Below are 16105 nucleotides of genomic sequence, written 5' to 3'. Positions count from 1 at the left end.
CGTGCGGCGGCAGCGGTGGGCACAGCCCCTGCCTGTCAGACCGCCAGCCTACAGCCACAGCTGCCCGGGATGGAGCGGCTGGCTCGAAGCCAAGGTCAGCACGGCGGGGCTCGGGACTGTTCACAGTCGAGTGATCACACACTCGTGGCGCACCGGCTCAAACAAGCTCAGGGACAAGACCGAATTCCCTTTCGTAGCAGACAGAAGGATGAAGCACTTCCAATTTCTTCCAAGAGCCTTTATACAAACACAGTGCATAAAGAAAACAACTGAGAAAACAACTTTTGCTTTGTTCCTTTTCTAAAAGGCTCGGGGTGTTCTTATCGAAATGACACGCTGACAGTAGCCACAGTGAAGAAAATCACTGTCGCGGTCATGGTTTGTTGTATAGAGACATTTCTATTCTTCTGTATTTAAAGTTAGAACTTGATGATCCAAGTTTGAAATACCAATTCACGGACTCCATGGAAGTGTTTCAATTAAACAATCAAGTTTGTCATGTTTTGAGTTTGCTTCTATGACCTGTGCTGTTGCCGTTCCCTGCCCTCAATGGGACTCGACTGTTAAATAAAGGCTGAATAATAAAACAAATAAAGCATTGTGATAACAACACTATCAGTTTCCAGAGCTTCATCCTATACTGAATTGTTTTTTGATTTGTTCTGTTGTGTTTGGAGGAACTAAAACAAGACGACTCGTTAGTGAAGAAACATTGTTTACTGCTGATGCGAGTTACTGTAATGAGAAATCCATATCAGCTAATACCTGTTCCTTTTCCTTTATCAAAGGCAAATAACCCACCGGCATTGATTTGATTCTGATAAATTGCAAGGTTGGAAAAGCAGTATTTACCAACCAAGACTCTCTCTTAAAACAAATTTGCATCGTATCCATTCAACATATACTAAACACTTCTATTCCATCAATTTGCTTGTTACTTTGGACATTCAACAAAGCCTTCAAGTATCATTTACTGCATAGTGATAAATCTATTTCGCCTGCTAATATAGTGTGCTGGGAGTCCGTCAGAGCAATCACAAAGACAGCGACAGCCACACCTACAGGCAATGGAACGTGGTCTATTCACATTAAACACCAGTTCTTTGACCGTTTGGAGTACTTGAAGGAAACCAACACACATGCAAAGACAACATGCAAACTCCACACAGACAGGAAGCGAAACCCAGATCTGGAAATTGGAGCTATGAGGCGAGAGCCGCTATGCAGCCCTGGCTCCCCCAAAAGCCATAGAATAAAACCTTCTGAATAGATTAAAACACAACCTGTAAGAACAACATTGTGTCACAGATCAACGTTTGTTGTGTTGCTAACGTAAGAAGCCGTCATCAATTGACTCAATAAATATCTGTAAATAAAGATAATCAGTCATTTCAAATCTGTCGGATAATTTGCAATTCTTCTATAATTACTTTCTTTTTTTGTGTGACACAATTTGTAGTTTTAGCTGAAATCTTGCACACACACACAAACACACACACACGCACACAACACAAGTCTGCAGCATTTCTATCTATACCTGACTCTCCAGACAACACTTGCTCAACATCTGAATATTATTCATTAAGCATGCATTATGGACATTATGAATTATTGAGCCACAGGAATATGCTCCGCTTCTTCTAAACTTGCCACCAGTCCAATCGCCGTGTCATCTGTTTGTAAACCACGCTCACAACTGCCAAGTGAATAGTGGGAAAGAAAATGCATTATTCATTGAAAGAAATTGAAATCATCGCCACAGATTATTGTCGCCTACTGAGGTTTATAAGAAGCCCCTTCTCCTTTGCCGCACCACAATATGTGGCATGCGAATATTCTATAGGCTATATAAATCAAGTCGGTGTCAATATAAGGTGTGTATGCAGCTGCGTGTGAGTGCTTGTGTGCGCGCCTCACGGAGGCGCAAACAGCTGTCTGCTGGCTGATGCTGCGCCTTGTAATGTCAGAATCACTCATTTATATGCACCTGGAGCAAAGATATCTCAAGCGTCTCTGTCTTATAATTCAAATCAAGCTGCCTATGTTACCATAGCCCGTAGATGTTCATTCGGGAAGGGCACCGAGAAATAAACAAGGTAACGCAGCCCGAGTGGCTCTGACATTTAACTGAATTCTAATGGAAAGTGACAGGAGATTGACATTAAATGAAATTCATACAGGGCATCCAGAACAACCAATGTGTGAGGGACAAACAAACAAGAGGCGAGAGCTCTTCACACTCGCCCGTACCAACGGCAAGAGGTTGCCGCTTTCCGACAAGAGAGGCACCTCAGACATCAAAGGTCTCTTATCTTATTCTCATTCTTATACTAAAGCACCACATTGGGGCATATTTTAGGAAAATTAGATTTCTTGTGACAAAATTATATAAGTTATAAGAGGCATGGATGTCAACGAGTGCAAACGCTTGACAGATGAATCAATACATTTTTCTTATTCTGTTAACTAAGCACTCACAATTGGTCGTATACACAGAGGAATGAAGCAGAAACATCAGCAGATATCATTTGTGCTCTTAGATTCATTTATATGGTTTAATGTGACTACGTTTCTTTATTTTCATTTTGCTACTTTAGGACAGAGGCCGCTATGTTCGTCATCTTTCAATAAATCCTACTGACAAAACACAATTCTCTGCTGGCATGGCTGCAAAGAGTGAGCCTAACCTCTATTAATACTCTGATCAGAGAGATGTCAGCCATGATGACCTTTGAAGGAGTTTTAGAAAAACTCCCACTGGAGTGACATTAGTTGATTGCACGGCCACAATAGTTTCTTTATTTCATTAGTCAGATGGAAAGCTTTTTTTCAATGCCAAACAAAAAGTCATCTGATCATTGTAAAAGCCAATCATTTAATTCAATACTTTTTTATATATAATATTCCGTAGGTTAATAATCAAGTGAGAGGAAAGTCAACCGTGTATCAAACCCTCAATAATAAAAATATCTTGTTGCCCTAATTACAATTACTATCCTCGACCAATATCTGCTACAGTTTTGACGAGGTTTTATCAGATCGTGGTGAGAAGACGATCGACTAAAACATATTTGACTAAAAAGCGAAACAATTGATTACATGAAAACTATAAAGATAAAAAATAATTTTTAAACCATAAGAAAAAGTGATCAAATAGTTCCCTGTAGATTATTAAATGCATCAATATTGATATACATAAACAATTAATCACCATTCCATTCAATTAATAAATAATAGTAAACAATCAATAAATAATACGAGTTAAAATACAACAACCCACCTCAAGTAATAAAACAGTCTTACTAGAAATTATAAGATCTGAATCAAATCACCTGTTTTTTTCCAGGTGGCACATCTGGTTGGAGAAGAAAAAAAAAAAGAATCCCTTCCTGCAGCCTTGAGTAAGATTTACCAGTCGCTTCTGTCACAGTGAAATATGTCAATTACAGGTCAAACAGCCCGACTGGTGGGGGAATAAGGTGAGACTGAAACATTGTGAGCGTACCACTTTGATGTAATGAGTGTTAAATGTTGTGCTGCGGAGCAGAAAGGCCAATCAGAGGCGTTATGGAGTGGGTCATCTTACCCGGGAGGAGTCGTAGGAAGGACTGGACTCGCCACCTGGGGCCCAGGACGCTTGGTTGGTCCGCTCATCCATACCTGTCAGGAACAGACACGCACGACTCAGTCAGCAAGTCACGATTACTCACACAGTTCGGCGTGCAGGTACATCTGTATTCACACATAAACACACACACACATGGAGAGTGGGAGAACTTTTCAACAACCCAATGTCTCCCGACGAGGACAACGCTGCAGTAGACGCACACGTCCGTGTCCCCGAGGTTGTGTTTATATCCCGGTGTCTGTTTATATCTACAGCAGCTTCAAAGAAATGCCACATCTCTTCCCATCAGTTTTCATGGACGACGCTTCACCGTTTCTCTCAGGAGTTTCCTGAAAGCTGCAACGTGCGGCTAAAGTCAAAGTGTCCTTCGAAAAATGAAAAAAATACAGATAACTCAAAGAGTCCACTGGAGTGTTGACTTCATTGCGTCTTTCTTGTGTGGTTGATGCATTTTTTGGAGGTTTGCTCTGCTTTGTTACAGGTGGTGGATCAATGTATTTGGCTTTTAGCTTGGGAAAAAAAAAACTAAATGGAAAATTGCCCTCAATTGTCTGACAGTTTACACATTCAGCCAGTTTCGGCCAGACTGCTAAAACCAGAGCCCGTTAAACAGAGAGACACATTCAACCACACGACATCACAGGCTTTATCATGTTCACATGTTATATAGGTTCTCTATTTTGATAATCTCTGATTATACATCCCCAAATACCAAAGCTGGAGTACGAGATGGACAATATGTTGTGATATTCTTATTTGATGGATTATCAAGGAAGCGCAGCACTGGAGTTGTACTGGACCTACATAAACAGACAAAAGGTAACAAATATTAGATTACTGATTTGCATTTTAAACAATATCATTGCATATTAATTCAGCGGTTGTATTTTTAAATGAAAAAATATACATTGTGTAGAGAAAGCAAGCTTTCAAACAAGGTATAATGTGCATGTTGTGAAAAATGTGAAAACTGGAATACCGACTGAACAAAAATAAAATGTTTTTGTAAGAAATTAAGACAAAAACACCACGAGGAAAATCTTGATAAACACATTCTTTCCAAGACTTCCAAGAAGCGAAGTACAACTTGTGAGTTGACGAACGCCGGCAACAGCTGAAGCCCTGAAACTCATTTTCTTCATTAAAGAAACCCTTCTATGTTGGAAAAGTCAAACAGATACACAAATAAAATCAATAAGTGCAAAGCTACACCATCTGGCATATGTTGAACAACATAATATCTGATCTTTACAATCTAATTTATGTGATACAGTCAGCAACAAATTCTTGTTTCAGCCTTGAAAAGAATATTGTGTCACAGTAACGGCAAAAGTCCCCATGAAGAAAAGACACGAGCAGCTCGAGCGTCGTCATTCTCAGTTATTGATCGTCTCTGTTGTAATTTCATCCGTCTCAGTAAAATGCAATATCATTTGTTCATTTACACCTTCAAATAAAGAATATCAGATTTTATTGAAAATTGTGTGCTGGGGGGAGGGGGGAAGAAGAAGAAATAATAATAAAAGCAACAACAAACAAAACTTTTCAATATCAAAATTTTTTTTTTTTGGGGGGGGGGCTTTAATTTGAAAAGCAGATTCCAAGAAGCTGCGTTTAACACAAGAGAAACAAACACATCCAATAAAAGCAGAAGTTAATTATTCACAGCAGAAAAAAAAAAAACAAGCCTTGTAATCACGGATCAAAATGTGTTGCGGCGGCGCTCTGATTCACCAACGTCAAACTATAGCTCAGCGGGCGGCCACACGTAATGTATCAATTTAGCCCTAATGAGGTTCAATGCAGCTTAACGGGCACTTTTTATGCGTCGCCAAGGCTATTAATCTCTAACAAAGAGCTCTGATGCCACGGACACGTGACGTCGTATGAGATGCTGAATGAGATACTCAAAAGTAATGCTGCTTGCAGTCACTATATCTATATATATATATATTTTGGGTATCTTCGAGTCAATTTGAAACCTCCTTGCCTCGCCTCTAACTTCTCAAACAGAAACTCGCACATCTAATTATACACTTAACCAGAAAGGCGGTGACACGTCTCTATACCCAGAAATCACGGTCCGGTGAGCAGAGCCGCGGACGAAACGCTCACGCTGACAAAAACACGAGTTCATTTCCTCTTCTCGTGTGGCTTTATGGAAACGACGACACGGTTGTTGTTTTTTTCTTTTTTTTCTCTCCATCTTATAATGTAGCTGGCTTGTCGTTGGCACTGGGAGCCGTGATACTAATTGAGGGATGACTGTTGGTGGTGCGACGACACCAGGGTGACATATTGTGGCCCAAGTGAGGCCTTTAACACTCTGAAACGCAACAATGGTCAGTGTTCACAGTCTGGGCCGCCGCTTGTCATCTCATCTGATTAGCATCTCCTACAAGGGCTCAAGGGTCCCCTCTCTTCTCCCCGCACAGACAAGACAGCACAATAAGGGTAGTCACTCACGCGAGAGACTAAAGGAGGAAGAAGAAGAAGAAGAAGAAAGAAAACAACAGCTCTGGTCATAAAGCACCGTAGAGAATGATTCTTTTCTCTCGCCGAGTGCTAATCGATACATGTGTATGAATAATAGAGCAGATAACTCATGCACAGTGAAGAAGACACACACACAAAAACTCTACAGCTATTTAGAAATCCTAACCTTGTACATTTCACTGAATAGCCACCCCATACAGGCAGGTGCCCCACAACAGTCAAATTTAGAGGCAATTCCTGTTACACATTTATTTTATTTTTTTTTAATCGATGGGGCATGTTCCAGAGCTGACTGACATTCTCAATATCCATTTTCAATACACACCTGCCAGTTTGAGACACTAGTTAAAAGCCAGTACTGCTTGTACGACTACATATACGCTTCTATTTGATGCTGATTTACTAAACTTCTTTACATCGAGGATGCAACACTGAAGGCCACATGTTTTGCAGTCCGTTCTACCATTCATTGTGGATTAAAGTTTGAATTTATTGAATGACAGAGCCTCATTCACTTTTTTATTTTGGGCTTGTTTATACACATTTTAGCTCTGAGGACAATCACAGCAATATAGTTGCACGTTTGACAATATATCTGCCATCTTTAAGTGCATTGAGAAACAAAAATCAAAAATTTTATCGAAACTCAAATTTTTCTTAAAAAAAAAAAAAAAGCATTGATCGCCTAGCCGTAACTCAAAGGTGAAGTTCGTTTCTATACTTCAGAATAACAACGATATATGACTGCATGTCAGTGACATTAATCAAAGTCTTGCAAAGCTCAGTTCACCATTTGTCATTTAAGAAAATCCATTATTAAGTGTCCTGCAAAACAATGCAATAGCTACGAAAAACTTCAAGTGTACTCTCCACACTTCTAATCAATCCGGTGCAAATACTGTCAATAGAAGACGTTTGATAAATCAAATGGATCACAGACGGTAGTGCTTCTGCTAGGATATGATGCATAACAAAAAAAATTACATTTTCTCAATCATTAACAAAGTTCTTATATTGTAATTTTTCCTCTGAAATACTAATGATGGTTAAGAAAAAAAATAAATAAATATGTTCCTAAATATTGTCCCTTTTCTGATAAAAAGGTAAAAGAAAGTCAGAAGGTTAAAAAAAACTGAAAGTGGGAAATGTTGTTGAACATGCATAACGTCTGTATTCCCTGAAAAGCCGCGGTGAGAAGGTTTGTGACGACGGGCTGAGAGGCAGAGCAGCTGCACCCTCCCCAAACCCCTGATTCGCTGAAAACGCCATCCAACGCGGAGCTTTTTTTTTTTTTTTTTTTTGCACAAATGGAACCAATTTAGAGACTTAAATTGAAGCACTCCTGATGTAAGAACACGCAACAAGGCCGAGGCGTTACGAAGCACCAGCCGAGCCAACCGTGAGCGAGAAAGAAAATCAGACACGTCAACTTGTTTATTTACAGTGACACTATATCAGCCGGCTTCCTCGAGAATCACCATCAATCCACTAACCTTCACCGGCGCGGCAGTCGTGACGTTTTGACTGGGTCACGTCTTTGTTCAGGTGTACGACACTCATCTCATCGGCCTGTCCCGCTATATGTACGATCGATAATCCCAATAAACGCAGGATGTATGGTCATTTGACACGTCTGTGGTTGTAATCCGTGTGGTTATTTGTGAATCCTGAATGCATCTGTTCCCATCGTGACACGTGTTCAGCTGGTCGTGCTTTTTTTTCTTTTTTTTTTGAGAGTGCAGTTTGAGTGACGTAACAAATGAGCATGATTGCGATTTTTGGCGATGAAAATATATTCAATTGGGAGTCTCTGCTTTGATAATAGAACTTTTCTCTCCATTGAGTTGAGACAAATTTGAGTTGCATTTGCTTATTCGGTGCAATTTGGCCCATAGGGAGATCTGTCTTTCAAACTTTTCTATGTTATGTAACACCGCTGCCGGTTTGTAAATACAGAAAGAAAACAGTCAATAAGGCAGTCTTGTGAGCTTATTTGTCTTCAGCGGAAGAATACGTTGTCACGTTCAACATTGATGTGATTTTTCTCTGTTTGGATTCCTGCAGTACTGAAAACTCTTCAATCAAAGCGTGACAGTTAATTGTACTTTGTTTATTCTTGTCGGTTTGCGAAAAGCAAGAATTAACATAATCCGTACCAAATGCAACAATGTGTACTGATGTTATTTTTTTTTAAAAAGTGATCTTATCTATAAACCATGATCTAAAGATTTAATACTCCCACAATATTTAGTAACTTTTTGTTACGGACATCAACTCATGAATAGAAATAATGTCGGAAGGAAGATCCACTGGAATCAGTTTGTAATTAACCACAAAGTACTTGGGTTTTTTTTTATGTTAGCCGAGTGTTGAACACATGTAATAAAAGTTGGTCTTATGATCACAATACATGTCGAATGTCAACTTTTTTAATTTGAGTTCAATTGAAATGTTTCCCTCCTGGTGATGTTGACATGGAAACATTCTAACCAAACACAATCTACAATGCAATACATCTGGATCCCAATTATTTCATGCGTTACAATGTGTTTCTTACATTCTTCTGGGTAAATCAAAAGGAAAAACTAATAATATATATATATATATATATATATAAATAGCAGACTGAGAACGAAACTACAGAAAAAGTCTGAGTTACTCCCGTTCATACAAAGATGTGAAAGAGAGCAAATCACCTTTTACCGTCATACTGCGACTACAAACTAGCGACATTCACATTGTACTATAAGCTAGGCAAATTTACAATACCTGTGGTTCTTCGCACTTTAAACAAGACAAACATTTTCTCACAGGACATAAAGAAAAGGAAAACAAAAACAACAGAAAGCCACCCAAGGACTGAACATTCCCCCCAAATACCGAGTCTCTTAAACCTTAATAAATACATCCAGACAGGAATCGGCTTCGTCTGTGAACAGCTGAGTTTGAGTGAGGAAACTATAAAAATGCGACTCCTGGGACTGAATATTTCCTGTCATTCAAAAAAACTGTTGGCAGCAACACTACAGGCCCACTACAGGCTGTAAAAAGAGAGAGAGAGAGAGAGAGAGGGAGAGAGAAAAAAAAAAGAAAAAGAAAAAGCTTCTGGTTCCCACAGCATCTTAAATAAAACGAGAAATGAGAAATGTTAGTCACTTTCAAAACTCAGCTAACCTGAGTCACAACACAATCTGTGAGATGAAATATCCTGAAACTGCCGGGGGGGAACCCAAATGTTGATTCACATACATGACAAAAGTAAACAAATCTGAAACGCTCTTGTGTGCAGTTTTTTTGGGGGGGTTGATTTTGCAGAATTCTCCCGGCTCGCGAGTGCCGTCGTGATTTCCTGTACGAGTGAACAGAGAGCTGATGGCGAAAGCCAGAGCTCCCCGAGTCTGGAAACAAACAATGAAATTCAAAACTGGACCGAGAACAGGAAGACAAAGAGTCACACGGGGTAAACATCAACCCTCCATTACACGAATGCGTCCGTTGGGAGAAATAACCTGCACCTTGGAGAGCTGGAGAGAGGCTGAATGCTCGGAGGTCTGGCTGCAGATGTTTTAGGATAAGTCACAACTGTTAAAGAGGGTCACTTATGGAGATGGGTGAGGTTGGCGTACGGAAATTCATCAATATGTTTAAGCAAAGTATCATTTTGACATGTTTTTATTGTACAGAAGATGGGAAAAATGTTCTTGCTTCGCACAAGAAAAAATTTAAATAACTAAATAAACAAAAGCACAGCAGCAGTCATGGGGCAGTAAATGACAATTTACTGTTCTGTGACAGGGTTTGTTTGATATTTGATATTAAACAAAGACAAACTCACAGTTTTTTTGCACCTTAAAGTAAAAACACTCAATAAAGATAAACGTCTATCTCATGCTCACAAGAGATATTTATCTCGTATTCGGCCGATTTCATGGACTAACTCAATTGACCCTACTTTAATTTTATTAGAAAATATGAGCCTATCTGTGTGTGATCACCATTTAGATTGTCTCAACTCAGCAGTTCAGCTCATCCACTGAACCGATTGCGGATCCAGTTTGTTTTTAAACACACAACAGTGAGGCCCTTTATCCTTCATTTAATTAACCCCTTATTTCACCAGGAAAACCACCTTCAAAGATCTCATGCGAGTGTTTAGTGGTTTAGACGGGCGGCAGAACAGCAAACAACTGCACCAATTAAGAGTAATTAAATATGCATACAAAAAAACCCTGTTACAAACATAAATAAAAATAAAATGCAGACAAATCCTTATCATCGCCAGATGTGGCGATGTTCTGAGGCCAGAGTTTTAAATCGGATAATTTTAGCATCCAACTTGACTGGGTGACGAGAGCGACACCGGCTGCTGGTCACAGCCAACAAATGCGGCAGCAGCAGCAACGCGACACGGCAACTGAATGAAAATTACCCAATTCACCGCCACCATCCGCTGCCCCTCTGCACTACAGTGTCAATGGCCTCATCAGATTTGCATCATCAACACAGCTGGAGGGGAGAAGTGATGAATCTCTGTTAGAGCCACTTTGGCTATTTTTTCTTCTTTTTTTTTCTCCCCTCCCCAATCCATCTTTCTCTGGCAACACGTTTGAAGGGTCTTGCCTGTCCCACTCTGCCTCAATTATCTGGCTATGTCCAGCTGAGATGCAATAATCCAAAACTCTCATTCCCTGCAATTTCCACACTTGTGTCTGCACACTCACTTGCCTTAAAAGTTCACAATCACTTACGTAGGTGCCTCTTCCCCTACCTTGAGGATGAGAGAGACACGAGCTTTGACTGTATGCCGGGGGAGGGGGGGGGTGCGGGGGGGGGGGGGGGGGGGTGTGGAGGATTTGCCGGCTATAGGATTGAAATGGTGACATATTTAAATCAAAATGTATGCATGCAAGGCGCAAACTCAATTTCGCCTCGTGCAATTTCAATCTGCCACCAGTGAAAAGATATAAAATATTAAAGATATGATACATTTTATATGAGCAGTGTGCTGGATAATAATAATAATAATAATAATAATAATCTCTATTTATGATCGTGATTGATTTCAACCATAAGTTTAATACACTCTACTTTTATACGTCCCCAGGCTCCAGTTTGCGTTGGCCTCACTGGCCTTTCTGTGTGTGCAGCTTGTATGTTCTCCCTGAGCATGCGTAGGGTTTCCTCCCAAACTCCAAACGCATTTTCGAAGTCGTTTGTGAGATTGCTGGTGACAGTGGCTGCCCGTCTATGTTTGCTGACCACAGCCAATGAGGATCTGCTGCCACGCCCCCTCAAACCTGAGGTGGGTCAAGCTGTATGGATAGATGGACGGAAGTGAGAAATGATTATCGATGATCTAGTATTACGAATCAATGACTAATATCGGGTACTATTATTACTGTATCTCAAGCTGTGGGACAAATGCAGATGTCACGGTGTACGACTGCATGAGAAGTCCACTTCGTTTGCTCAGATTTTATAGTGGCGTTCTTCATATGCGAGGATAATTGCATTTGATCACCTTATTAATAATATTACATCCTTCTGAATCGCAGCTAATTTGTGGAGCAAGTTAACTTGCTGATGTATGGTCTTCTCAGCCGAAACAGCACACATTCACACATTTTAGTCCCACGAGCCACAGCTAAGCAAAAAATAAATAAATAAAAAATCACATCTAATCTTTTCTTATTAAATATCCCGAACAGGCTGTGTCATCAACGCACGGTAAATGTATGCAACGAAAAATCCTCAGGAGTGAATCAAAACATTGAGTCGCCACAGCGCCGCAGCACGTTCAACTATATATACGTTCACCTTTTTAGTCCCACTTTATAATGAGTAGGGTAATCAGTGCGGTATTTTGTTTGTCAGCACAAAGGGTGTCAAGACAACTTGCCTTTTGTCATATAAATAAACAAAGCGCGTCATTGTTTAGGTATGTGAGGTGTTTATGGCAGGTTTTTAATGACAGTGTCGGCGGGTCGGCCCGCCTGACAGGCTGCAGTAAAAATGACTGAAGTGACATGAACAGATTGAAAACTTTTATTTTTCTAGACAAAGCAGATGTTGGCAAAGTTTCCCTTTGGGGGACATGATGTGCAAGCTGGAGGAAGGTAATGAATCGCAATACAGCGCAACCCGAACCATATAAAGAATTGTCCAAAGTTATAAAATTGTCATGTTTCAAAGGATGTAGTTTAAATGTTATTATTATTATTATTATTGACCGATCTTATGGTGTTTTTGACCCAAATCAGAAAGATACTAAAAACAAACAAACATGAAGTCGTATTTATGTAATATCAGTGTGTAAACCAACTATCACAGGAAGAAAAAAATATTATGTACGACATGTTGAACAGACCGCCTCCTACAGCCAAAATAATGAGCCAATCATGTTTGAGTTACAGGTTGTATTTCCAGGTCACTGATGGTTGATACATAAAAAAAAACACGACGTTCAGCAGAATTCGATTTTAAAAGGAGAAAATGTAAACACGCGCGATTCAGCCTATTTATAGACACAGACGGAAACAATACACAAAACAAACATTGGTACAATTGAATCCCATTTTAAAGTAAATAAATATATAAACATTTGTAATAAACAAAAACAATAGCCGTGTTGTTGTTGTTTTTTCCTGGACAGAGTTGGTGGACAGACAACAATGAGCATCCGGCTATAGCACTCAGTTCTCCTGACAATCTCCACCTCTTTCATCTCCCAAACACAAAAAACAAAACAAAAAGAAAAGGCATCATGCTGACGCCGGCGCCTATTTTTTTTTGAAGTCACAGGGTGCATGAGCAGCCCTGAAGCTGACCCCCTGCATGACGCCTCCATCTTAATTACAACACGTCTGTACAGTAACTGGGTGACGTCAGTGGTTTACAGTCGCAGGTCATCCCTCGTAGCGCACACACTCCGTGTACAGTTAATAGAAATGTACACAAAAGCCCCTGCAGAGAAGCCAAACCTTCAGAAATCAAGTGTTTTGGGGTTTTTTTATGCTGTGCATTTAAGGCTTGTAAAAACATGTCCTCTGAGAAGGGAAACCATACAAAGAGGGGGCATTTTCCACATGTTTAACGTGATGCAATCAGGCAAATAAGCCAAGCAATAAACCCCACTGACGATCATTCATTTTTGACACCATTTAAAAAAAACAACAATTAATTCAAATCCACAAACGATACTGAAAGAACGGGGAGTCGAGCTGCTGTTGACATCATCCGCAACACATCATGGTGCATCTAATTTTATGTTAATGAGTAAAATAATAATGGAGATTATATGCAGCCAATAAAGTGATGACAGCGAAATCACAGCGATGGTAAAATGTCAAACGAACGTCATGAGAAGATGTTTTTTTTGTTGTTGCTGAAAACCCCACAGAAGTCTACACAGAGTTTCATTGTCGTTTGTTATACAGAGATCAATCGCACACACTCATACATGGCATCCTCCTCAGTGGAATGATTAGGTATTACAAAAGTAAACCTCGCAGTGCCACACTTCATGTGTGACAGCTCTGTTCTTGTGTCTTTGCCATTTCTACTCAAGTGTGCGCCTTTCGTTTCGCGGATAACCCGACGACAAACGGCGGCTTTGTGGACGCGCACAAGACACGCTTTCAGAAAACATAATGCGTGATTGTCGACTTTTCTCGAGAGGCACGTCAGACAATAGATGTCCCTTCAGATTTAATGTCCCGGAGCGTTCGAAGGTTTTAGGAAGCGCTCCAGAAGCAGGGAGTCGGAACTCCTGTCGTTACAAGCAAACCATTCACAAACAAACGGGTGATGAGGATGAACATAGTCATACATCAACAGGAGAGAGGCGTCGTTTATGGAAAACGCAGGTGAATGTGTGCACGTGAGCGCTGCTCGTCAATAGGAGATGCATCACAAACCTTTCAAGCTACAAAAAATTACTTTCAAGGCAGCTTCAGCCTCCGATTGCCTCCTCGCTCAAAACATTTTAATGATCACGACTCACTGCCGAACCCTGACAGTTATCTTTGCGTGCCCATCTTCACCTGTGACATGACGGCTGAAACACCGCCGGGGTAATGAGATCGACACAACATTGATTTCCACACGTCTGTGGCCCAAACTGTGCTTTGTTCGACTTTTTTTTTCTTCTACTACAACGCTGCACTACAATCCCAGGTGGAGAGCTCATGTTTCAAGCACCAGATGTAAAAAGCGGGCAAGCAGGAGTCTCTCTCTCTCTCTCTCTCTCTCTCTCTCTCTCTCTCTCTCTCTCTCACACACACACACACCCACACCCACACACACGCACACACATGCACACACACTCCTCTGAGGAGGGAAAAGGCTCACATGCGAGGATGAAAACTAAGACACTCCGACTCCAGCTTTTCCTTTCTAAATAAGCCCAAACACAATATAAACAAAAGGCAGTGGTCGGTAAACAACTTGTTTTCAAGTGCACACTTATGAATCATGCAAGTAAAAAAAAAACGCCTAAATAGAAGAAGGTTTACAGTTACAGTAGTTTCTACGTTTTCTTTTGGGGTCTTTTTTTTTGTTTGTTTTGTTTTTGTTTTTGTGGGACCAGATCCTACCTGATGCACTGAACTGGCTGCTTCCAAGTGTCGTGGGCCTGTTTTTCGCTCCATTTACAGGTGGGGAGAACATCTGTAAAGAAAACGTGGACAAGAACCTACAATTAGAACTTCTTCAATCACTAAGAGGCTCCAATTTCATTACTACCGATGTTAATTGTGAGTATATATTTAAAATATATATATATATATATATATATATATATATACACTCTGAACAGACTATACGCATACGTCTGAATTAAATAAATGATGATTAATCCCTGAGGTGTTCACAGCAGCACGGGACCGAGCAAAGACAGTAAAAAGAAGCAGTGGAAAAAGCCAAATCCTACCGCACTGAAATCCAGCAGGTCACTTAATTCCTTGTCTGTTCCGAGAGCGGCAATCCGCTGCTGAGGATTCATCCTGGCGATCTCGAGACCTGGAGGAAAACCACAGTCCATCAGGTCACATCCCGGCTTGCTTTATTCGGGGCGGCGTGGAAAAACGAGAGAGAGCCACAGGAAATGACTGACTGCCACGGGAGGCATTTGTTATGGATGCAGAATTTAAAAAAAAAAAAACGAAAAAAAAGACTAATCACTGCCAAGTAAAGTTAAAGCAGCACAGCCGAAGACACGCTCTTTTTTTTATCACGAATGAAACGATGCAGACGTGTTGAGCATGCACCTTTAGTTTGTCTTTTCTGAGGGGGGGGCGTTTGAGGGGGGGGATAATAACGTCTCAGCTGCTTCAAGCCAGGAGGAGCTGCAGCATCGCTCCGCTCCGTCCTCACGCGCTGCGCTGCGCTACCTGCGAGACATCACCGAGAGCCGCCCGGGCAGCCTGCCGGTGGCCGAGTTAAAGTCAGTGGTTTGTGTTGCCGGGGGGGGGGGGTCTCCTGGGGGGGTTTGCAGTTCAGCCGCGGAGCCTCAACGTCACGGAGCTAGCAGGCTAGGCGGCTAACAAGCAAGCGGCTCATAAGGGACTCGAACGCGGCTCAGCGAGCGGCTTCCATGCCGCGACACAGTGCCTCTCACGAGGTACTCGAACGCTCAAATTACACGCCGCTTCGAGACGGTTAACGTGGACAAGTCAGTACTGTGAATGACAAAGTGACATTTTTAGTTCCACATTACAAAACGCAATGATGGTCTCGCGCTCTATCTCTCTCTCTTTCAGGGTCTCTCTCTCGCTCTCTCTCAACTCCCAACTTCTTTCACGGGTCCGAAAGCTCCTGGCACAAACTCCCACTGCTATTTTACCTGTTTTCCGTTTAAAATCCCGACTAGGGTGATCTGGTGAAGGACCGCTTTCTGGCAACACGCCTCAAAAAACGGCGAAATGTGGGTGAAAACGGCAATAAGTGGGGAAATATCCTCTATATATCAGTTACGAGTTTCCC

At 41.1% G+C, this 16105-nt stretch overlaps 1 protein-coding gene across 1 annotated transcript in view; it reads right to left on the bottom strand.

Annotated features, from left to right (window-relative positions):
• Positions 1-16105, bottom strand: part of tcf12 (transcription factor 12) — an 80150-nt gene extending 64045 nt beyond the window's left edge. Inside the window, exons 1-4 of the mRNA XM_080501769.1 lie at positions 15966-16105; positions 15054-15142; positions 14719-14791; positions 3587-3660 (exon numbers count right to left, since the gene is read on the bottom strand). Of these exons, the coding sequence (XP_080357895.1) occupies positions 3587-3660; positions 14719-14791; positions 15054-15125 (219 nt within the window). The 5' untranslated portion in view covers positions 15126-15142; positions 15966-16105. The remainder of the gene's footprint in view (positions 1-3586; positions 3661-14718; positions 14792-15053; positions 15143-15965) is intronic.

The sequence above is a fragment of the Blennius ocellaris genome (genome assembly GCF_963422515.1).
Source record: "Blennius ocellaris genome assembly, chromosome: 1".
NCBI lineage: Eukaryota > Metazoa > Chordata > Actinopteri > Blenniiformes > Blenniidae > Blennius > Blennius ocellaris.
The sequence above is the reverse complement of the archived record's forward strand: the minus strand, read 5'-3'. Positions and strand labels throughout refer to the sequence as shown.